The 24,683-nt window shown below is 48.9% G+C and overlaps 1 protein-coding gene and 1 non-coding gene across 3 annotated transcripts in view; one reads left to right on the forward strand and one right to left on the reverse strand.

The window, feature by feature from the left end:
• Nucleotides 1–24,683, forward strand: part of sympk (symplekin) — a 54,514-nt gene that overhangs the window by 22,950 nt on the left and 6,881 nt on the right. For both annotated transcript variants that reach the window (XM_078431004.1, XM_078431005.1), the window contains exons 12-23: nt 21–171; nt 3,856–4,091; nt 7,255–7,336; nt 8,075–8,188; nt 9,524–9,671; nt 11,095–11,255; nt 13,945–14,053; nt 14,715–14,815; nt 15,857–15,947; nt 17,641–17,748; nt 18,754–18,941; nt 22,410–22,586. In XM_078431004.1, the coding sequence (XP_078287130.1) occupies nt 21–171; nt 3,856–4,091; nt 7,255–7,336; nt 8,075–8,188; nt 9,524–9,671; nt 11,095–11,255; nt 13,945–14,053; nt 14,715–14,815; nt 15,857–15,947; nt 17,641–17,748; nt 18,754–18,941; nt 22,410–22,586 (1,666 nt within the window). The remainder of the gene's footprint in view (nt 1–20; nt 172–3,855; nt 4,092–7,254; nt 7,337–8,074; nt 8,189–9,523; nt 9,672–11,094; nt 11,256–13,944; nt 14,054–14,714; nt 14,816–15,856; nt 15,948–17,640; nt 17,749–18,753; nt 18,942–22,409; nt 22,587–24,683) is intronic.
• Nucleotides 576–734, reverse strand: LOC144611892 (U1 spliceosomal RNA). Its single transcript, XR_013549591.1, has one exon. It is a non-coding gene; the product is annotated as a U1 spliceosomal RNA (small nuclear RNA).

Consider the following 24,683-nt stretch of genomic DNA (forward strand, 5'->3'; position numbering starts at 1 on the left):
GTGTCTGTGTCGTTTTTCAGGCTGATGGGTCAGAGCGGCAGGAAGAAGGTTTTCCGGCTGGGTGACGTGGTGCAGCAGCTGCCCGCGGATAAGATAGACAAGCTGAAGATTGGAGCTCTGCAGCGCATCCTCAACTCTGAGAAAGCAGTGGCACGAGGCGGGGCTGGTCCGGTAGGCGCAACTTTACTTTACTTCACCGTGGCCACAGCTCCTCTCTTTCCGTCTGGGCACTTCATGTACGAGTCACGCCTGCTGTGGTAGATTGGTTTAGTTAGCGATACAGCGCGGAAACAGGCCTTTTGGCCCACCGGGTCCGTGCCGACCAGTGATCCCCACATAATAACACGATCCTACACACACTCGGGACAATCTTTTTACATTTATCAAGCCAATAAATACATACCTGCACGTCTTTGGAGTGTGGGGGGAAACCGAAGATCTCTGAGAAAACCCACGCAGGTCACGGGGAGAACGTGCAAACTCCGCACACAGCACCCATAGTCGGGATCGAACCTGGGTCTCTGGCGCTGTAAGGCAGCAACTCTACTGCTGCGCCACCGTGCCGCCCCAATGTTTTTGAGCATGATCGCAGTCCCCCACTACCACAATTGTTGCAGTCGAGTATCCTGCATTTGGGGACATCGCAGGTGTTGGCACACCTGAAGTGCAATGGGATAGCCTCGTCCTGGGAGATCGGCCATCGTGACCACTGATTCTCCCCGCCAGGTAAGTATGTACAAACCAGTCAATACAGTCATGGCTGATCTTCCACCTTGGCTGTGTATTTTTTTTTTAGTTTATTGTCACGTGTACCGAGGTACAGTGAAAAGCTTTATTGCGTGTTATCCAGTCAGCAAAAGGACTAAACATCATTACAATCGAGACGTCCACACTGTTCAGATACATGATAAAAGGAATAGCGTTTAGTGCAAAATACAGTCCAGTCAAGTTTGATTAAAGATGGTCTGAGGGTCTTCAATAAGGTCTGATCTCTGATAACGATGAGAAGGCCTACTGGGAGGAGGTGGCTGATCTGGCACTCTGGTGTCAGGACAGCAGCCTCCTCTTGAATGTCACAAAAACTAAGGAGCTGATTGTGGACTTTAGAAGGGCTCAACATCCAAGGACGTACACGCCACTGGAGATAAATGGGATTACTGTAGATAGGGTGAGCAGCTTTAAATACCTGGGAGTCCACATCACAGAGGATCTGACATGGACAACACACATTGCCGCACTGTTGAGTAAGGCAAGGCAGCGCCTTTACCACCTCAGACAGTTGAGGAAATTCGGAGTCTCTCTGAGGATCCTTCAGTGCTTCTGCTCTGGGGCTGTAGAGAGCATCTTGTCCGGGAACATCTCAATCTGGTTTGGGAACAGCTCTGCCCAGGACTGGATGGCTCTGCGGAGAGTAGTGCGTTCGGCAGAACGCACCATGGGAACTACACTCGCCCCCCTGCAGGACCTATACATCAGGAGGTGCAGATCCAGAGCAAGCAACATTATGGGGGACCCCTGCCACCCCAGTAACGAACTGTTCCAGCTGCTACGGTCAGGCAAACGCCTCCGCTGTCACGCTGTGAAAACGGAGAGGATGAGATGGAGTTTCTTCCCACAGGCCATCAGGACTGTTAACTCTCATATCACCAGGGACTAATTTAATTAATTTATTTATTTTTTGTGTTGTCTTTAAAAAAAAAATCCTATTCTGTTTAGTAGTTTTAGCACAATCCACAGGCGTTGCCACTTTCATTTCACTGCACATCTTGTATGTGTATGTGACAAATAAAGTTGACTTGACTTTAGACTTGACTTGAAGGTAGATAGTAGCTCATGACTGCCCTCTAGTTGTTAGTAGTCTGGTTCAGTTGCCTGATAACAACTGGGAAGAAGCTGTCTCTGTATCTGGAGGTGTGTGTTTTTAGTTTAGGGATGCATCGAGTCTGTGCTGTCAGGCGATTGATTCCCTGCACGCTAGCACTATCCTACACACACTAGGTATAATTTACAATTTTTACTGAAGCCAATTAACTTACAAACCTATACGTCTTTGGAGTGTGGGAGGAAACCGGAGCACCTGGAGAAAACCCATGTGGTCATGGGGAAGAACGTACAGATTCGGTGCAGTCAGCACCCGTAGTCGGGGTCAAACTCTGGTCTGGCGCTCTGAGGCAGCAGCTCTACCGCTGTGCCACTGTGCTACCCACATTGTAGCAGGCATGTTAACAAAATGGTAGTTTGAGGTTCTTGGAAGTCACATGGTCTCTTCATTTTGCAATCTGCATACCATTCTGGATTTGTCTTTCTGTCCACAGGTCAGACATATCAGTGTGTGATTCTGGCCAGCCATGCTTGTAGTTTTACCCATTGTATGGGTGCTTGGGCCATCGAAGCGAGTTTGACTGTCCTCTCCATTGGAGGACGCCAGTGCGTGACTTTGTTTAACGGGGAGAGACTGGTGCACAGACAGCCACCACGCTGTCCTTGACAGATCTGGTCAGGATCCAGTGGCATGGAGTCCAAGACGACCGGGGACCCTTTTCTGCCGCAGCCTTCATCCATCCGCCTTCCCAGCCGCTGTGACGCTCCACTAAAGTCGGCCATCATCATCCTCCGCCTGTTCCACCGTTGAGGTCTTGGTTGGATTACCCTTTGTCAGGGACCTCCCCCTCGACCGTACCCCCACGGGTGACCCTACCAGGAGCGTAGCTCCAGTCGGCATCGCTCTCAGGATGTCAGGACCCCACGAGCTTCTCCACCACGACACGGTGACGATCCACGGCTTGGGTACATGCAGCCTCACTGCAATCCTGATCAGGAAGCAAGGCAGCCGTTCAAAAGGTGTGCACTCCTAACCACTCTCTGGGTGGTGTTGGAGCAGGTGGGGAGTGAGGTTTCAGCTGACTACTGTTGGATGTAACCAAGGTTGGATACTTGTGAATAATGGGTAGAAGCAGTTTTGCACTGTCTTCATTTGATTATGGAGTTGTATAGTGTGGAAACAGGCCCTTCAGCCCAACTTGCCCACATTGATCAAAATGCCCCATCTGCACTACTCCCACCTGCCCAAAGATACTAGAGGAACAAGATGGACCACTCCGTTAAAATCGTTATACTGAAGTGTAGTACGCAAAGGAGCGTAACGGCCACCATTATGCCGTTCTGCCTCTCGCAGTGTAATCAGTGTTTTGGGGGAACAGTGTGTGTAATGATACCATTAAAATGCAGAATATATCTCGTCCATCAATTCACAGACTTTTGTTATTTTTCTTTTCGTTTCTGCAAGTTTCTGCCTACTAAAATGGTGCCGTGACGTACTACGGTTTTTAGGGTCGAGTGGTCTATCTTGTTCCTCTAGTATCTTTGCACCTGCCCGCTTTTCATATCATATCATATCATATATATACAGCCGGAAACAGGCCTTTTCGGCCCTCCAAGTCCGTGCCGCCCAGTGATCCCCGTACATTAACACTATCCTACACCCACTAGGGACAATTTTTACATTTACCCAGCCAATTAGCCTACATACCTGTACGTCTTTGGAGTGTGGGAGGAAACCGAAGATCTCGGAGAAAACCCACGCAGGTCTTAGCCCGCATCCCTCTAATCCTATCCTGTCTAAATGTTTCTTAAACGTTGCAATAGTGTATGCCTCAACTATCTCCTCTGGCAGCTCATTCCATATGCCCACCACCCTTTGTGTAAAAAGGTTACCCCTCAGGTTCCCATTGAATCTCCCCCCTCCTCACCTTAAACCTATGTCTTCTGGTTCGCTTGATTGTGATGGTTTTCTGTTTGTTGACTTGGATGGATGAGTTAGTCAAGTTTGTTGACCATTCATTTTTTTTCTTCCAGATTCGCGTGAAGATCCTGGCCCGTCTCGTGACGCAGTTTGACGGGAAGATGAAAGGGGAGATGCTGGATTTCATCCTCGACGACATCCGAAACCGCGTTGACCTTGCGTTTGCGTGGCTGTACCAAGAGTACAACCTGTACCTCAGCCACTGGCCCAACGGCATGCTTGAGAATTACGATGAGTGTCTGACCAGCCTGTTGTCGGGCCTGCAGGAGAAACCAGATCAGAAGGACGGGTCAGTACAAGTGACGTGTAGGAAGGAACTGCAGATGCTGGTTTAAACCGTAGATAGACACAGAAAAGCTGGAGTAACTCAGCGGGCAGTCAGCATCTCTGGGAAGAAGGAATGGGTGACGTTTGGGTCGAGACCCTTCTTCAGACTGGTTTGGGATAAGGGAAACGAGAGATATAGACGATGATGTAGAGAGATAAAGAACAATGAATGAGAGATATACAAAAAAGGAACGATGATGAAGGGAACAGGCCATTGTTAGCTGGTTGTTAGGTGAAAATGAGAGGCTGGTGTGACTTGGGTGGTGGAGGGATAGAGAGAGAGAGAGAGGGAATGCAAGGGCTACCTGAAGATAGAGAAATCAATATTCATACCGCTGGGCTGTAATCCACGCTACCGATCACCTGTTCACACTAGTTCTATGAAAAACACCCAGGAAGGTTTGTAGGTTAATTGGCTGGGCAAATGTAAAAATTGTCCCTAGTGGGTGTAGGATAGTGTTAGTGTGCGGGGATCGCTGGGCGGCGCGGACCCGGTGGGCCGAAGGGCCTGTTTCTGTGCTGTATCTCTAAATCTAAAAAAAAAAAATCTCACTTTCTCATCCACTCTACACACTAGGGGCAATTTACAGATGCCGATTAACCCACAAACCCGCACATCTTTGGGCTGTGGGAGAAAACGGGAGCACTTGGAGGTTATAGGGTGAACGTGCAAACTCCACACGGACAGCACCCGACGTCAGGATCAAACCTTGGTCTCTGACGCTGTGAGGCAGCAGCTCGGCCAGTTGTGCCACTGTGCTGCCCTTGGTTTACTTGCTGTCAAAACACGTTGCTTGTTGAGCTTTCACGACTATTGCCTCTGAGGTAGAGCCCAAGGTTAATTGAACTTATTCCAGTATGTGATCACCACTAAGATCACCGTGACTGCCCTAAGCCCAAGGATAAACTAAGCAGAATATTCAGGGAGACGCCATGAACTGCAAATGCGGGAATCTTGAGTAAAACGTAAAGTGCTGGAGGAACTCGGTGGGTCAGGCAACAACTGTGGAGGGAATAAGCACTCGACATTTTGAAGTTAGTTTAGAGATAGTGTGGAAACCAGTCCCTTGACCCACTGAGTCTGTGCCGACCAGCGATCCCCATGCACTAGCACTATCCAACACACTTAAGGGCAATTTACAATATTTACTGAAGCCAATTAACCTGTAGATATTTAGATTTAGAGATACACCGCGGAAACAGGCCCTTCGGCCCACCGAGTCCGCGCCGCCCAGCGATCCCCGCACATTAACACTAGCCTATACCCACTAGGGACAATTTTTACATTTGCCCAAGCCAATTAACCTACACACCTGTACATCTTTGGAGTGTGGGAGGAAACCGAAGATCTCGGAGAAAACCCACAGGGTGAACGTACAAACTCCGTACAGACGGCGCCCATAGTCAGGATCGAACCTGAGTCTCCGGCGCTGCATTTGCTGTAAGGCAGCAACTCTACCGCTGCGCCACCGTGCCGGCCTACGTGTACGTCTCTGGATTGTGGGAGGAAATCGGGGCACCTGGAAGAAACTCACACGGTCACGGGGAGAACGTACAAACTCTGCACAGATAGCACCCATAGTCGGGATCGAACATGGGTCCCTGGCACTGTAAGGCAGCAACTCTACCACTGTGCCACCATGCAGTCAGAGGCAGTTGGGAACCCTCTTCAGACCCTAGAAGTGTCGCAACCCGAAACATGTCCGTCCTTTCCCAAAACAGACGCTGCCTGACCCGCTGAGTTGCTCCAGCGTTTTATGGTTTGTAATGTTTTGGGAACTTGCATGATTGACTGTAAATTATTAAATGGTGTGGATTAATTAAAAGCACCCAGGAAGCTAGCAAATTAGATGAATTAATGCCAGATGTTTCGAGGAGAAATAAATAAATGAATATCAATTTTAGAGAGCGAGATGAAGTGGAAAGGGTGGAAGTCGGTATAAAGCATAAACTGTTCCGTAGAATAGTTGGATACATGTTGTTTCACTGTGAATTAAAAACTTAAATTACGTAAATTGGATAAAGTAGATAATAGGAATGGTGAGTGGAAGAAACATTTTTTTATCTAGGCAGTTTGACCGTTGTCGTAGCTGCACAATTTTGGCCGTGTGTTAGGCGATAGCCACAAGTGGAGTTTTGTCAGATGACACAGGAAGCCACAGATGGGCCCAGATGTTGCTGATATTGAGTTCTGATGGGAGTCGGGCTATAACCCAGATGAAAACCCAAGCAGTGGTGTTGCTTCAGTCTGAACCAAACTCGGAAAGGGGGTGACTCTGGTACGAAAACCACAGACGGCTGTGGAGGCCAAGTCAATGGATATTTTTAAGGCACAGATAGATAGATTCTTGATTAGTACGGGTGTCAGAGGTTATGGGGAGAAGGCAGGAGAATGGGGTTAGGAGGGAGAGATAGATCAGCCATGATCGAATGGCGGGGTGGACTTGATGGGCCGAATGGCCTAATTCTACACTTATTCCTTATGACCTTAATAAAAACACTTCCGTTTATTTTTTCATTTACCTTCATCTCTTGCCAGTACAGTTGTGATTGCGAATAATGTTTACCACCACAATGGTAGATTGTCCCTGGTGTGTGTAGGATCGTGCTGGCAGATGCAGATGGCAGGTTGGCGCAGACTCCGTGGGCCAAAGCACCTGTTTCCACGCTGTAGCTCCAAACTAAAGGTTGTCACTGTTTATATGCACAATGTTTAGATTTAGATTTAGAGATACAGCGCAGAAACAGGCCCTTCGGCCCACTGGATCCGCGCCGCCCAGCGATCCCCGCACATTAACACTCTCCTACACCCACTAGGGACAATTTTTACATTTGCCCAGCCAATTAACCTACAAACCTGCACGTCTTTGGAGTGTGGGAGGAAACCGAAGATCTTGGAGAAAACCCACGGGGAGAACGTACGAACTCCGTACAGACAGCGCCCGTAGTCGGGATCGAACCCGAGTCTCCGGCGCTGCATTCGCTGTAAGGCAGCAACTCTGCCGCTGCGCCACCGTGGTGCCGTTTAGGTTCTGAACGTTCACCTGTTGACGTGTTTCTGTGAATTGGAATGAATGGTTTCTGTGCTTTGTGGCATTGTCCCATTGTCTGTCTCTTCCCATTAGGCTGTTTACCAAGCTGGTTCTGGAGGCCCCATTTATAACGGACAATGCATTGGAAGTGATCCGCAGATACTGTGAGGATGAGGTGGGTTGCAAGTCACTTTGCTGCATCGGTTTGGTGCCGACTAGGGTCGCCAACTGTCCCGTATTAGCCGGGACGTCCCGTATTAGCCGGGACGTCCCGTATTTTGAGATAAATTAGTTTGTCCCGTGTTAGTAGGGTTCTCTTCCCCTGCCGTCTTCTCCCGTGTCCCTGTATTAGTAGGGTTGCCAACTTTCTCGCTCTCAAATACGGGACAAAGGGTGACGTCACCGCCCCGCGCCCCACGTGACCTCACCCAGCCAGCGGCCACGCGCGCCCGCTGGCTGGGTGAGGTCACGTGGGGCGCGGGGCGGTGACGTCGCCTTGTCCTGTGTTTGCGAGTGAGCAAGTTGGCAACCCCACACGACAGCCAAAATGGCCGAAATGGGAATCTCAGCAACCGTGCTAATGAATGGTATTAACGAGAAGCAAGGGCACAGATACGGCACCGTTGTTAGCTGAAACACCGGGTTACCCTTTAGATCTTAAAACTGCAACGTCTATTTTAACAACTTAACCTTTGTGCAAGGTTGTCACCATATCATCTCGCAAGGTCACGGGACCTATCTTACTCAGAGTCATAGAGTAAAGCAGAGGCCCGGGCGGCCGCCATTGGTGGTGCCGGAGCACGTGGCTGCTGGCTGGGTGAGGTAACGTGGGGCACGGGGCGGTGCCGACAGTCGCATTGTTTAACGTGTCCCCGTGCAACGCTGACACTGGTCTCCTCCGCCTTTCCTGCAGACTCGCATCTACCTGGGAATGTCGACACTGAGGGACTTGGTCTTCAAACGCCCCTCAAAACAGCTGCAGTACCTGCACGTGCTGCTGGATCTGAGCTCTCATGAGAAGGACAAGGTGAAGTCGTGAGAAACTGCTTTCTCAGCATTTTGTCTGTCTTCGGTGTAAACCAGCATCTGCAGTTCCTTCCTACACATTTCTCTGGCTTTGGGTGGAGAGAACTAGGGATTGGGATGGAGATCTGTTCTATTTCATGCTCCCGCTCTAAACCCTTAGCTATACTCTCCTGGCTTTTCTTTCTCATTTTTTCCACCAGTTTTTCCTGAAGTTGGAATTGGTGGGGAGTCGGTGTTCCCTTCCCAGAAACTTTAAGCTCCAAAGAGTGCAGAGAAGATTTACGAGAATGTTTGGAGATACAGCGTGGAAATTGGCCCATCGCCCCAGAGAGTCCATGCCGACCAGCGATCCCTGCTGTCCAACACACCAGGGACAATTTATAATTTTACCACAGCCAATTAACCTGCAAACCTGTACGTCTTTGGAGTGTGGGATGAAACTGGAGCGCCCGGAGAAATCCCACGGGGAGAACGTACAAACTCCGTACAGACAGCATCCGCAGTCAGGATGGAACCCGGGTCTCTGTCACTATAAGGCAGCAACTCTACCGCTGCGCCACTGTGCCGGCCCCCCAATTGGCTTCTGTAAATTGTCCCTCGTGTGAGGGGTAGTGTGCAGGGTGATCGCTGATCGGCAGGGACTCAGTGGGCCGAAGGGCCTGTTTCCACACAGTGTCTCTCAAGTCTAAAGGTGACGTTGGGTAAAGCCGTGCACACAGGGGAAGCTGATGGGTCAGGTTGGGTGGTACTCTCTTTGATGTTGGCCTGTTTACATGCTGAAGATACCCAGAGAGCACTTGTGCATCGCACTGTCAATGATGGACCCAAAATGCTGGAGTAACTCAGCGGGTCAGGCAGCATCTCGGGAGAGAAGGAATGGGTGACGTTTCGCGTCTATCATTGACAATAGGTGCAGGAGTAGGTCCTTCGAGCCAGCACCACCATTCAATGTGATCATGGCTGATCATTCTCAATCAGTACCCCGTTCCTGCCTTCTCCCCATACCCCCTGACTCCACTATCTTTCTTCAGACTGATGTCAGGGGAGGGGGCGGGACAAAGATAGGATGTAGTCGGAGACAGGAAGACTGGTGGGAGAATTGGGAAGGGGGAGGGGATAGAGTGGGAAAGCAGGGACTATCTGAAGTTAGAGAAGTCAATGTTGATACTGCTGGGGTGTAAATTACCCAAGTAATATGAGGTGCTGTTCCTCCAGTTTGCGCTGGGCCTCACTCTGACAATGGAGGCCCAGGAAGGAAAGGTCAGATTGTGAATGGGAGGGGGAATTGCAGTGCTCAGCCACCTGCACTGCTAGTGACATTGTGCTCTGCCTCCAGGTCCGTTCACAGGCGCTGATGTTCATTAAACGAATGTATGAGAAGGAGCAGCTACGCGAGTACATCGAGAAGTTTGCCCTGAATTACCTGCAGCTGCTCGTTCATCCCAACCCGCCCTCTATTCTGTTTGGGGCCGACAAAGATACAGGTGAGAACTCAATAGACAATAGGTGCAGGAATAGGCCAGAGTGTGTACGTTCTCCCCGTGACCTCGTGGGTTTTCTCCGGGTGCTCCGGTTTCCTCCCACCTTCCAAAGACGCCCGGGTCTGTAGGCTAATTGGCTTTGGTTAAAAAAACATTGTAAATTGTCCCTAGTCTGTGTAGGATGGTGATGGTGGAATGTTGTCTTTCAGACTGTGTAGGATTGTGATAGACAATAGACAATAGGTGCAGGAGTAGGCCATTCGGACCTTCGATGTGATCATGGCTGATCGTTCTCAATCAGTACCCCGTTCCTGCCTTCTCCCCATACCCCCTATCCTCAAGAGCTCTATTTAGCTCTCTCTTGAATGCATTCAGAGAATTGGCCTCCACTGCCTTCTGAGGCAGAGAATTCCACAGATTCACAACTCTGACTGAAAAGTTTTTCCTCATCTCCGTTCTAAATGGCCTACCCCTTATTCTTAAACTGTGGCCCCACAGTTTGTGATTCTGGGTTGTTAGAAGTCGATATAAACAAGGCAATTTTTTTTGCAGTGGGCAGATCTTCAGTGTGAAAGGCTAAGGCGACTTCAAAGGTCTTTTATTGTCACATGTACCAATTAAGGTACAGTGATATGCAAATTACCATACAGCCATATGGAAATAAAAAGCAACAAGACACACAACTACATAAAAGTTAACATAAACATCCACCACAGCGGATTCCCCACGTTCCTCACTGATGGAAGGTAAAAAAAGTCCAATCTCTTTCCCGCCCCTCTCCCCTGACATCAGTCTGAAGAAGGGTCTCGACCCAAAAAGTCACCCATTCCTTCTCTCCAGAGATGCTGCCTGACCCGCTGAGTTGCTCCTGCATTTTGTGTCTGGATTGATTTGCGTGGCTGACTGTACATCAGATGAATGGGTATTATAACTCTGGATTGATGTCACAAGAGGGAATGGAGCTATCTGGATATTGGTTGATGGGTGAACATCAAATGTATAAAATTATGAAATGAATAGATCAGGCAGACACACAGTCTTGCCCAGAGTATGGGAATAGAGTATCCGAGGACACGGGTTTAAGGTGAATCGGGAAAGATTTAATAGGTATTTGAGGGGTAATTTTTTTCACACTAAGAGTGGTGGGTGTATGGCCTGACTGACGTGCTGGAGGAGGTAGCAGAGGCAGGGACCATTCCAACGTTTAAGAAACAATTAGACAGGTAGACAATTAGATAGGACAGGTTTGGAGGGATATGGGCCAAATGCAGGCAGGTGGGGCTAGTGTAGATGGGGCACGTAGATCGGTGTGGGCAAGTTTGGCCGAAGGGCTTGTGTCCACACTGTATCACTCTATCTGTTGTGCCTGTGGAGTGCTCCTGTTGTCTGCTAAGTTTTTGTTTGTGTTCACTTTTGTCCATGTCAGAGGTGGCAGCTCCTTGGACAGAGGAGACTGTGAAACAGTGCCTGTATCTGTACCTCGCCCTGCTTCCTCAGAACCATAAACTCATCCACGAGCTGGCTGCTGTCTACACGGAGGCCATCGCTGACATCAAGCGCACGGTGCTGCGGGTCATCGAGCAGCCGGTAAGTCCGGGATTCAGAAGGGAGAACCCTCTCGTCTATATACCAAAACTCTGGTTTGTTTGTCCCTGAATTACAGCCAAAACGGTACACGATAGCGCGACAATTTCAGGCCCACCTTACTCACCGTCGTCCCTTTGGTGCTAATGGAAGAAGTTTCATTGAAATCGGTGTTATAGTTTTTAAGTTATTCACATTTCAAAGTTTAAATCCATCTCCTAGGGAGGGAGGATAAGGGGGGTTGAGGGGGAGGGGAGGGTGGGGGAGGGGAGAGGGGTGAGAAGAGAGGGGGGGGAGAGGAGGTGGGGGGGAGGAGAGGGGATGGGGAGGGTGCTGCACCAATGCAGGAGAGGTTTGGGCCCAACAGGTCCACTTGGTCTAGTCTGAATTAAACTTGTGTTGTGTTCCTGAGATTTGTCCATGATTATGCTGCTGGCTTGGGGAAGGGCAGGGATGGGAGGGTGTCTGTGGTTGAGATCTTAAGGCCGGCCCTTGGGTTGGAATGAAGGATCTTGTGGCAACGACTCAAGGGATATAAGATCAGTTTAAGAGATAGCAATGGTACAATACAATATATCTTTATTGTCATTGTACAGGGGTACAACGAGATTGGGAATGTGCCTACCATACGATGCAATAAATTAATTAGCTAGTCAGTATTAATTTAAACAACCCAATGAAACAAATTGGAACAGTTTTAAAACAGAATAAAGTGCAAGTAGATCTGTGCCGGTTCATTGTGCGATGTGACCATCCGGCTCAGCAGGACCGGTTCATAGCAGCTATGGCCCTGGGGATGAAGCTGTTCCTGAGCCTGGAGGTGCGGGCGTAGAAGGCCTTGTATCGTCTGCCCGATGGTAGAAGTTTGAACAGACTGTTGCAGGGATGTGAGGAGTCTTTGTGGATGCTGGTGGCTTTTCTGAGGCATGGTGTGTTGTAGATGCCCTCCAAGGCTGGTAGCTGTGTTCATTAACATGGAGGCAGAAGGACATATAGATGCTTTTTACAGTCATGTTGCTGTGGGTCGCAGTCTGCAGAAGGGTCTCTGCCCGAAACGTCACCCATCCCTTCTATCCAGAGATGCTGCCTGTCCTGTTGAGTTACTCCAGTATTTTGTGTCTACGGTTTCTCAACAATCGTCAGGTCGTTCTTTGACACTCCAGCTAAAATCCACAGACGTTCCTACACAGAAGTGGTCTGACCAGAAGTTATCTGTTCTGGATCGCATGCTGGTTATACCAGATCAGGAGAGCGTTTTCCATCCCTAGTGAACATCAGTGAAACAGATACTTTTAAAAAAAAATCAGAAACTTGGTTTCCCCGTTATTATTTCAGGCACCTCGTGTTTTAGGTGGGGGTTACTTGTTTGAAAAACGGTGTGTAATTCAGAAACATCTCATTTAAACATAGATGAGACTGCACTGTCAGCAGTAACTTTGAGCGGGTTATTCCGAAAATACGAGTGGGTAAATCAAGCTTTTGTATTGTAGGAGCAAGTGCGTTATTTCAAAAATGCATAGATCAAATACGTGTAAACTGTGAGGTGCCTGTAATACTAATTTTATATTTTTGCTGAAACAACTGACTTTGCGTTCTCCATCTGTCGTAGTGGGATTTGAACTTGTGTTTCTGGGTCCAAGGTTAGTCCAGGAACTTGCCACAGTTCATAGAATTAGGATTGTTCATCAGGTCTGAGGTACCGGGCGTGTGAATTATCCGCGGATTTCCGCGTTTTTAAAATCCATTTTCTGCTCTTTTTGCATCATTTCCGCGTTTTTTACTTTGCCAAATAAACGGAGAAATCGGATAGATAGAAAGAAAGAAAGAAAAAAAAACAATGCATGGACTTGTAATGAACACTAGGGTTCTACTAGGGGTTCCGTGAGAAATCTCCCCCCCCCCCCCGCGCACCCTGAAAGTCTCCCCGAAAATGTGGCACCCAGGCTGGGCAAGGCAGCCAATCTCGACCTCATCGGGACTTCCATGTCTGATCGGTGGGTTGAATTTGCAACCTGCGGCCGGGGCTCTGGAACTCCAGCCCAGCTGGAGCCAGCACATCTATCCCCATGGCTGACTTCCTTGGCCTGCTGGATAAACCAGCATAGCTCTGGAACCAAGAGTGCCAGAAAATCAATGGTGGAACTGTAATGAGTAAATATTAAATTTAAGTGTAAGATTATATAACTAAATTAATTAAGACGGGGTTTAAAATATAAAACACAGCAGGAAAGCCAATTACCACCTTTTTGGGCTGACTATCAATTAATGTGTGAATTTACTTAAATGTTATTAGTATACAGTGACATATTGACATTAATTTGTAATGTCTGTTTTTACTTTGAAATTAACTAAAAGAGGCTTGAAACTGGTGATTTCATGTGAGAATTTCCCAAGTTTTTGACCCCCGTTCACGTCACGCAAGTGCTCGACTCATTTCCTCTTTTTTTAATCTCGCTCGCATGCCTGAGTTTATTAGTTCATAAGTGATGGGAGCAGAACTAGGCCATTCGGCCCATCTAGTCTCCCCTGCCATTCAATCCTGGCTGATCTCTCTTTCCCTCTCGACTCCATTCTCCTGCCTTCTCCCTGTAACCCCTGAGATGATTCGTTCGGTGATGGGTCGGTGCTGAAAGAAAACAAACACCTCGGGCTGTTGGGTTTCTGTCTAAATTCTTTTTTTTATGTGTTTCAGATTCGAGGAATGGGGATGAATTCACCTGAACTTCTCTTGCTGGTGGAGAACTGCCCGAAAGGTGCCGAGACCCTCGTGACTCGTTGCCTGCACATCTTAACAGACAAGGGTAACTATTTCAGACAGCACTAATGTGGCATCTTTGTCCATGGTTTTTTGCAGCATTTGACCAGAGCATAATTAACGAGAAATGTTTACTCCCAAGGCTTTGAGCTTTGGGAGGAATTGCAGAGAAATAAATGTCTGTCCCAAAGTTGGCGCGCGGTGATAGAGTTGCTGCCTCACAGCACCAGAGACCCTGCTCCTCGGCATTTCGCCCTGCTAGTCCAAGGGCTCCCAGTCTTATCCGCCATCCGATTTGACCGCCATGATACAATAGACAATAGGTGCAGGAGGAGGCCATTCGGCCCTTCGAGCCAGCACCGCCATTCAATGTGATCATGGCTGATCATTCTCAATCAGTACCCCGTTCCTGCCTTCTCCCCATACCCCCTGACTCCGCTATCCTTAAGAGCTCTATCCAGCTCTCTCTTGAATGCATTCAGAGAATTGGCCTCCACTGCCTTCTGAGGCAGAGAATTCCACAGATTCACAACTCTCTGACTGAAAAAGTTTTTCCTCGTCTCGGTTCCAAATGTCCTACCCCTTATTCTTAAACTGTGGCCCCTTGTTCTGGACTCCCGCTTGTCATTGTCCTCCATTGGTTCCAATGTAAAGTTGTGTCTGAGTTGGCCTGAATGTTATCCAGTGACGATCTGCTGTGGTTTCAGTGCCTCCGTCCCCCGAGCTGGTGAAGAGGGTACGTGATCTCTACCACAAGAGGGTCCCAGATGTCCGATTCCTCATCCCGGTGCTTAACGGCCTTGAGAAGGTACTGTTCACAAACTGAAGGCGTGACAAAATAATCTGCTGGTGGTGGGGACACGAGTAGCTACGGTGGGGGAGAGAGAGAGAGTGGTGATGGAAGGATGACCAAGGATAGTGCAGAAGCAAAGAACTGCAGATGCTGGTTAATACACAAAGCGCTGGAGTAACACAGCAGGTCAGTGGCGCTGTGGTCGACTTCCTTTACAGTGCCCGGGTTCGATCCTGACTACGGGTGCTGTCTGTACGGAGTTTGTACGTTCTCACTGTGACTGCGTGGGTTTTCTCCGGGTGCTCCGGTTTCCCCATACATTCCACAGTGGTGCAGCTGGTAGAGCCGCTGGCCCTGGTTCAATCCTGACCTTGGGTGCTGTCTGTGTAGTTCTCCCTGGTTTTCCTCCGTGCGCTCCGGTTTCCTCCCACATCCCAAAGACCTACGGGTTTGTACGTTAATTGGCCTCTGTAAATTGCCCCCAGTGCGCAGGGAGTGGACGAGTAAGTGGGATAACGTGAAACTGGGCGTGAGCACGCGTGTTCGATGGTCTTGGTGGGTTTGAAAGGCCTGCTTCCATGCAGTATCTCTCTCAGCTAAACCAGGTCTAAATAATGCAGCATTACATGTGTGTTTGGAAGATTATTTTGGTTTGTTTTGTCTCAAAGTTGAAGAAAAGTCAAAAGTCCCCGATTGAGTGGGTAGTCCAGTATGTAAAGCTTTAGTGTAGGAAAAAAAACTGCAGATAAAATCGAAGGTAGACACAAAATGCTGGAGTAACTCAGCGGGTCAGGCAGCATCTCGGGAGAGAGGGAATGGGTGACGTTTCGGGTCGAGACCCTTCTTCAGACTGATGTCGGGAGGGGGCGGTCCCTGACATCAGTCTGAAGAAGGGTTTCGACCCGAAACGTCACCCATTCCCTCTCTCCCGAGATGCTGCCTGACCCGCTGAGTTACTCCAGCATTTTGTGCCTGCCTGTAAAGCTTTAGTGTCGCCTTGTGTTCGTTTTACTTTTTGGAATAATGAGCCTCCTTGCACCCAACTCTCTTCCGCAGAAAGAAGTCATCCTGGCGCTGCCCAAACTGATCAAACTCAACCCCATCGTGGTGAAGGAGGTCTTTAACCGGCTGCTGGGAACTACACACAGTGAGTGACCGACCGCCTCCTTGTGTAGGGGGAGGTGGGCGGGGATGGAGCAGAAACTGTGTTCACTGGCGGAAATGTTAAGGGAGGAGGTTTGCCTTCATACGAGGGAAAGGAATGAATAAGTTTATTGGCCAAGTATGTACACATACAAGGAATGTGCCTTGGTGCTCCGCTCGCAAGTAACAACACGAACATACAGTAAACAATTAAGAATAAAGCATAAAACATTAAGAATACAACATTACAGTTTAAACATGTGAGTGAAATAAACCAGAGCAAAAAGAGACTACAGACTTTTGGTTATTGAGTAGAGCTTTCAAGAGAGCTAGATAGTGCTCTTAATGATAGTGGAGTTTGGGGGGAGAAGGCAGGAACAGGGTACTGATTGTGAATGATCAGTCATGATCACATTGAATGGCAGTGGTGGCTCGAAGGGCAGAATGGCCTATTCCTGCACCTATTGTCTATCACTCGCGGAAAAAAACTTATGTCTGGCTGTGGCGGCTTTGACCATCCGGAGTCGCCTTCCGGAGGGAAATGCTTCAAAGAGATTGTGGCCAGAGTGAGAGGGGTCAGAGATGATCTTGCCCGCTCGCTTCCTGGCCCTTGCAGTGTACAGTTCGTCAATGGGGGGAAGGTTGCAGCCAACGACCTTCTCAGCTGATTGAACGATTCGTTGCAGCCTCCGGATGTCGTGCTTGGTGGCTGAGCCAAACCAGACCATGATGGAGATGGTGAGGACAATCTCTACGATCGCAGTATAGAATTGGACCATCATTGCCTGTGGCAGATTGTGTTACCTCAGCTGCCGCAGGGAGTACATCCTCAAGAAGTAATATTTCGGGCAGCACCATGGCGCAGTGATTGAGTCGCTGCCTTACAGCACCCGAGACCCAGGTTCGATCCTGATTACGGGTGCTGCCTGTATGGAGTTTGTACGTTCTCCCTGTGACCCCGTGCGTTTTCTCCGGGTGCTCCAGTTTCCTCCCACACTCCAAAGATGTGCGGGTTTGTAGGTTAATTGGCTTAATTGTAAATTGCCCCTAATGTGTGGGATAGCACGAGTGTATGGGATGCTGGTTGGTCAGTGCGGGCCGAAGGGCCTGTTTCCATGCCGCATCGCTAAAGTAACGTCTAACTTGTGTCTCTTCCTCTCTGGCTGTGGGATAACAACAGCCTGGAATCGTATTCAGCCTCTTTAATATTCATGTGAAATTCCTTGAGGGGTGACCACTCTTTAATCGCTTCGGAGAAGGTTGCAGGCAGTGTATCGTTGACTTTACATCACAGACATGGTGTACTGTGACTGAGCTTAAGCTGGGGGTGAACATGAATGGTGTAGTTCGATGAATGAATGTGATACTTTATTGTCACACGTGCCAAGTCGCGGTGAAATTCGTTGCGTTGCATACCCGAGGTATGCAAAGAGTCGCCACATAAAGGGCGGCGACAATGTTGACAAAGTATCCCACGCTGGGTCCTCCTTTGTTTTTTCCCTCGCGGCGTTTTTCCGCCACGCCTGTTCCTACTTTGTTCCCCCCCCCCCCCCCCCGCACGCACACGACGGTTCCCACACGCCCGCTCCTCCTTTGTTCTCCCCCCCCCCCCCCCCCTCCCCATGCCAGTTCCTCCTGTGTCGGTACATTGAGGGCTGATGTGGCCACTGTATGACGTCTCTTAACCTCTCTTTCAGTGGGTGAAGGAGGATCGGCAGCAATTTCACCGTTGACCCCTGGCGACCTTCTCATTGCCCTGCACAACATAGACTCTAACAAGTGCGACATGAAGTCAATAATCAAAGGTAACTAATATCCATGGTACCTCCATCCTCCCCCCCCACCCCCCCTGCTCACTCTACAGCTCCAGCAAACAGCCCGAGTCTCCATTGATGAATCCATCGTTCTGATGCTAACTACACTGGACATGTGTGTAGGAAAAAAACTTGCAGATGCTGGTTTAAATCGAAGGTAGACACAAAGTGCTGGAGTAACTCAGCAGGTCAGGCAGCATCCCGGGAGAGAAGGAATGGGTGACGTTTCGGGTCGAGACCCTTCTTCAGACTGATGTCAGGGGAGGGGGCGGTCCCGAAGAAGGGTCTCGACTCGAAACATCACCCATTCCTTCTCTCCTGAGATGCTGCCTGACCCGCTGACTTACTCCAGCATTTAGTGTCTACACTAGACATGGTCATGGTTAGAGAAAGCTAATTTGGTGAAACAAGGAACAAACAGATGCTAGTTTACCAATGAAAGATACAAAATGCTGGAGTAACTCAGAAGGATGAGGTGGGGAGACCTCATTGAAACTCACCAAATAGTAAAAGGCCTGGATAGAGTGGATGTGGAGAGGTTGTTTCTACGTTGGACCGGAGATCATAGGCCTCAGAATTAAAGGACGTTCCTTTAGGAAGGAGATGAGGAGGAATTTCTTTAGTCAGAGGGTGGTGAATCCGTGGAATTCTTTGCCACAGAAGGCTGTGGAGACCAAGTCGATGGATATTTTTAAGGCGGAGATTGGCAGATTCCTGATCAGTACGGGTGTCGGGGGGGGGGGTTATGAGGAGAAGGCAGGAGAATGGGATTAGGAGGGAGAGATGGATCGGCCATGATTGAATGGCGGAGTAGACTCGATGGGCCGAATGGCCTAATTGTACTTTCACATCTGAACCCTGGGTCTGGCTGGGAATCGGGTTCTGTGCAGTGAAGGGTTTGGGGGTCTCTCCATCTTTAAGGTTCTTGCCTGAATGTGTTTCCGTGGTACTACCCTTGGAGTCGGTCGCTGACTGCGGGTGATGTTTCTTTTTCAGCGACGAACCTGTGCTTCGGAGAGAGGAACGTGTACACGTCGGAGGTTCTTGCTGTTGTGATGCAGCAGCTGATGGAGCAGAGCCCACTCCCCATGCTGCTGATGAGAACCGTGATCCAGTCGCTCACCATGTATCCACGTCTTGGGGGGTTTGTCATGAACATCCTGTCCCGGCTCATAATGAAGCAGGTAACACGGTGGGGGGGGGGGGGGTGTGGGGGGGGGGGAGGAGGGGATTATAGGTTGTGTTGACATTTCTTTGGCAATGGTGGTCAGTGGTAGCATAGTGGTGCAGTGGTAGTGATAATTCAACTTCTTTACCTTCAGTCTGAACAACACACGTAATACTGGATTGGGGGAGTCCAGAACCAGGGGCCACAGTTTAAGAATAAGGGGTAGGCCATTTAGAACAGAGATGAGGAAATACTTTTTTAGTCAGAGAGTTGTGAATCTGTGGAATTCTCTGCCTCGGAGGGCAGTGGAGGCCAATTCTCCGAATACATTCAAGAAAGAGCTAGATAGAGCTCTTAAGGATAGCGGAGTCAGGGGGTATGGGGAGAAGGCAGGAACGGGATACTGATTGAGAATGATCAGCCATGATCACATTGAATGGCGGTGCTGGCTCGAAGGGCCGAATGGCCTACTCCTGCACCTATTGTCTATTGGATGAGCACATCAGATTTATTCCACAGTGGGCTTCTTCCCGCGAGGATCTCCGGACACCATACTAGTGTCTGAAAAGATCTCAACTCAGGAGAGGGGAGGAACATCTTTTCCACGACTGTTTACTGTTTTATACAGAAAAGAAAGGGGTGTGACAAAAAGAAATCCATGACCAATTACAATTCTAATACAATTCCCATGGTTACAGAGAAAACAAAATCATTAATACAGGTCACATGCTCAGAAACCAAACCAAACCTAGTAGGTTTACTAGGTTAATTCCCGGAATGGCGGGACTGTCATAGGTTGAAAGACTGGAGCGACTAGGCTTGTATACACTGGAATTTAGAAGGATGAGAGGAGATCTTATCGAAACGTATAAGATTATTAAGGGGTTGGACACGTTAGAGGCAGGAAACATGTTCCCAATGTTGGGGGAGTCCAGAACAAGGGGCCACAGTTTAAGAATAAGGGGTAGGCCATTTAGAACGGAGATGAGGAAAAACTTTTTCAGTCAGAGAGTGGTGAAGGTGTGGAATTCTCTGCCTCAGAAGGCAGTGGAGGCCAATTCTCTGAATGCATTCAAGAGAGAGCCTGATAGAGCTCTTAAGGATAGCGGAGTCAGGGGGTATGGGGAGAAGGCAGGAACGGGGTACTGATTGAGAATGATCAGCCATGATCACATTGAATGGCGGTGCTGGCTCGAAGGGCCGAATGGCTTCCTCCTGCACCTATTGTCTATTAATATAAGTCACATGCTTTCGGGGAAACGCATCAATCTACCTAGAGTGGATTCAAAACTTTTCCTACTTTCACACGCACCCATGTAACGAGTTGTTATTGAGAAATAAACTTTCTTTATCTCTTATACACGAGCTGCATGACCATGCCTCTTAAATGTTTTAATACACGGGGCTCACACTGTCAGACAAGGGAGTAATTTAAGAACAAGGAACCCCTGTACTCCTCTGTCTACTCCCTATCATTCATAACTAATAGCATAGATTCTCAGTAGAGTTGCTATCTTCCAGTGCCAGGCACCCGGGTTCAATCCTGACCGCGGGTGCTGTCTGTACGGGGTTTGTTCGTACTCCCTGTCACCACGTGGGTTTTCCCCGGGTGCTCCGGTATACTCCTGCACTCCAAACACGTACAGGGTTGTAGGTTAATTGGCTTCTGTAAAAATGGTAATTTGTCCCGACTGCGTGGGATAGTTCTGGCGCACGGGGCAATTGCTGGTCGGTACGGACTCTGGGCTGAAGGGCCTGTTTCCGTACTGTATTCCTAAAGTCTAAAGATTACATCACTGGGGTGGTTTTCAGTTCCCTCCAAGGACTCACTTCTTTCTAAGGACACAAAGTGCTGGAGTAACTCAGCGGGTCAGACAGCATTTCTGGAGAACATGGGTGGGTGAAGTTTCGAGTCAAAACCCTTCTTCGGAAACACCAGTCTGCAGAAGTGTCTCGACTGAAAACATCACCTATCCATGTTCTCCAGAGATGCTGCCTGACCTGCTGAGTTACTCCAGCACTTTGTGTCCTTTCGTGTATTAACCAGCGTCTGCAGTTCTTTGTTTCTTACTTTTTTGTGATCTCCCTTCCAAGGGGGGCGCAATAGACAATAGGTGCAGGAGTAGGCCATTCGGCCCTTCGAGCTAGCACCGCCATTCAATGTGATCATGGCTGATCATTCTCAATCAGTACCCCGTTCCCGCTTTCTCCCCATTCCCCCTGACTCCGCTATCCTTAAGATAACAGCAGGTAGAGCTGCTGCCTCACCGCACCAGAGACCCGGGTTGGATCCTGACCTCGGATGCTGTTTGTGTGGAGTTTGCACGTTCTCCCTGTAACTGCAGGGCTTTCCTCTGTGCTCCAGTTTCCTCCCACATCTTAAACACGTGCGGTTTGTAGGTTAATTGACCATCTGTAAATTGCCCCAGGTGTGCAGAGAGTGGATGTGAAGGTGGGATAACATGGAACTAGTGTGGGCAGGTGGTTGATGGTTGGCGTGGACACGGTGGGCAAAAGGCCCTGTTTCCACACTATATCTCCAAAAGAGTCGTTGCTGATTTTCAAAGTCTGGCTGCTTCATCCACACATTTATTGGGCAGGCTGTTGGCAGACAGAACGGAGTTTGACTTGCCAGCCCCACAAAGGGGTTCATTTGGAGAGGACAACAAGAGTTCTTGCGATCGGGAGCTTCCGGTGAGAGGGGAAAGATTTCATAAGGAACCGGAGAGGCGATATGGACCAAGCACATCCCATAGACCCATCACCCTCTGAGTGAACAAGTTGCCCCTTGAGCCCCTCTGCTGTTGGCAGACTATCTTCAGCCGCCTAGCTCTAAGCCTGACATAGACACAAAATACTGGAGTAACTCAGAGGGGCAGGCAGCGTCTCTAGAGAAGGAATCGAGTCGAGACTCTTCTTCAGACTGATTTCACATTACATACACATTAGCTCTAAGCCTGTGTGTTTTTCCTCCTTTAACCTTCACTTTGCTCCTCCTGTTTAAACTTTACTTCATGTATTTTAGTAATCTCCTCGTGCTGTGGTGGCACTCCTTGAATGACTCTGGGCTATTATGTTAACAGTCAATAGTCAATTTATTTGTCACATACACATAAATGTGCAGTGAAATGAAAGATTACCCACAGTTCAACACAGATCAAGCTAGATAGAGCTCTTGAGGATAGGGGGTATGGGGAGAGGGCAGGAACGGGGTACTGATTGAGAATGATCAGCCATGATCACATTGACTCGAAGGGCCGAATGGCCTCCTCCTGCACCTATTGTCTAATAAGACCAATAAAAATAAGCAATAAAAATATGCAATAACACGTACAATCATAAACCAACACCAAACGAAAGAAACATCCATCACAGTGACACACTTGTTCTTCTGTATAGATGCAAGCTTTTGTCGTTGTCTGGAGGTGTGACTCCATGTGTGTGACCTGGCTGTTGATCTGTACCTTCTCTGTGCTGACTCTAGGTCTGGAAGTATCCCAAGGTGTGGGAAGGCTTCATCAAGTGCTGCCAGCGGACAAAGCCGCAGTCATTCCAAGTGCTGTTGCAGCTTCCGCCCACGCAGCTCACCAACGTCTTTGACAAGTGCCCGGAGCTCCGAGAGCCTCTCTTGACGCATGTGCGTTCCTTCACACCGCACCAGGTGAGTAGATGCTGCGGCTTTGTGGAGATGAGGAACGCGGTTGCTACGTCCGGGATCACATCCCCAGAGTACCCCGGCCATACTCGTAATCTGGGCGAACCCCAAGAGGCCACAGCTTCAGCACAAGTTACAGGAGCAGAATTGGACACTTCGGCCCATCGAGTCTACTCCGCCATTCATCATCATCATCATCATCATATATATACAGCCGGAAACAGGCCTTTTCGGCCCACCAAGTCCGTGCCGCCCAGCGATCCCCGCACATTAACACTATCCTACACCCACTAGGGACAATTTTTACATTTTACCCAGCCAATTAACCTACATACCTGTACGTCTTTGGAGTGTGGGAGGAAACCGAAGATCTCGGAGAAAACCCACGCAGGTCACGGGGAGAACGTACAAACTCCTTACAGTGCAGCACCCGTAGTCAGGATCGAACCTGAGTCTCCGGCGCTGCATTCGCTGTAAAGCAGCAACTCTACCGCTGCGCTACCGTGCCGCAATCATGGCTGATCTATCTCTTCCTCCTAACCCCATTCTCCTGCCTTCTCCCCATAACCCCTGACACCCATACTAATCAAGAATCTTCGCCTTCAAAATATCAATTGACTTGGTCTTCACAGCCGTCTGTGGCAAAGAATTCCACAGATTCACTCCCCTCTGTCTAAATTCGTCTCCTTCCTAAAGGTAGTGTAGGAAAATAACTGCAGATGCTGGTACAAATCGAAGGTATTTATTCACAAAATGCTGGAGTAACTCAGCAGGTCAACTCAGCAGTTCCTAAAGGTACGTCCTTTTATTCTGACCGGTATGGTCTCTGGTCCTAGACTCTCCCACTAGTGTAAACATCCTCTCCACATCCACTCTATCCAGGCCTTTCCCGATCCAGTAAGTTTCAATGAGATTGCCTCCCCCCCCCCCCCCCCATATCCTTCTAAACTCCAGCGCACATCAGATCATAAGAGACAGGAGTAGAATTAGGCCATTTGGACCATCAAGTCTACTCTGCCATTCAATCATGGCTGATCTATCTCCCCACAACTTCTCCCCATAACCCTTGACACATGTACTAATTAAGAATTTATCTATCTCTGCCTTAAAAATGTCCGAGTTCGCACCGACGAGCTATCCCCGCACACTAACACTATCCTGTGGACTTTGCCACCACAGCCTTCTGTGGCAAAGAATTTCGTAGATTCATCACCCTCTGACTAAAGAAATTCCTCCTCATCTCCTTCCTAAAAGAACGTCCTTTAATTCTGAGGCTATAACCTCTGGTCCTAGGCTCTCCCACTAGCAGAAGCATCCTCTCCACACCCCACTCTATCCAAGCCTTTCACTATTCAGTACGTTTCAATGAAGCCCCCTCTCATCCTTCTAAACTCCAGCGAGTACAGGCGCAGTGCTGACAAACGCTCATCATATATGTAACCAATCACCCTGGGGTCGTGAACCTCATCTGGACCCCCTCCAGTGCCAGCACATCCTTCCTCAGCCCAAACCTGCTCACAATACTCCAAATGTGGTCTCACCAGTGGCATATAAAGCCTCAGCATCACGTAACTGTTTTTGTATTCTAGCCCTCGTGAAATATATGCTGGCATTGCATTTGGCTTCCTTACTACTGATTTGACGTGCAAATGAACGGTTTGGGAATCCTATACCAGCGCTCCCTTGTCCCTTTGAAAAGAGTCAATGCAATGGGTGGTGCAGCTTTAGAGCTACTGCCTCACAGCACCAGAGATCTGGGTTCAATCCTGACTACAGGTGCTTGCCTGTACAGAGTTTGTACGGTCTCTCCGTGACTGGGGGTTTTCTCCGATTTTTTCCCACACAGCAAAGATGTACAGGCTTGTCGGTTAATTGTCTCTAGCGTGTGTAGGATTGCATTAGTGTGCGGGGAAAGCTGATTGGGGCAGACTCGGTGGGCTGAAGGGCTTGTTTCTGCTCTGTATCTCTAAACTAACCCTTTATTCCTTCAACCAAAATGCATGGTTCGAAGCTTAACTATGCTGTATTCCATCATTAAGGGATGTCTGGCATGTGGAAGGCTTTTAAAAGTGAGTTGGGGAAAGTTCAAGGACACGATATCTT

Source organism: Rhinoraja longicauda, chromosome 41 (genome assembly GCF_053455715.1).
Source record: "Rhinoraja longicauda isolate Sanriku21f chromosome 41, sRhiLon1.1, whole genome shotgun sequence".
NCBI lineage: Eukaryota > Metazoa > Chordata > Chondrichthyes > Rajiformes > Arhynchobatidae > Rhinoraja > Rhinoraja longicauda.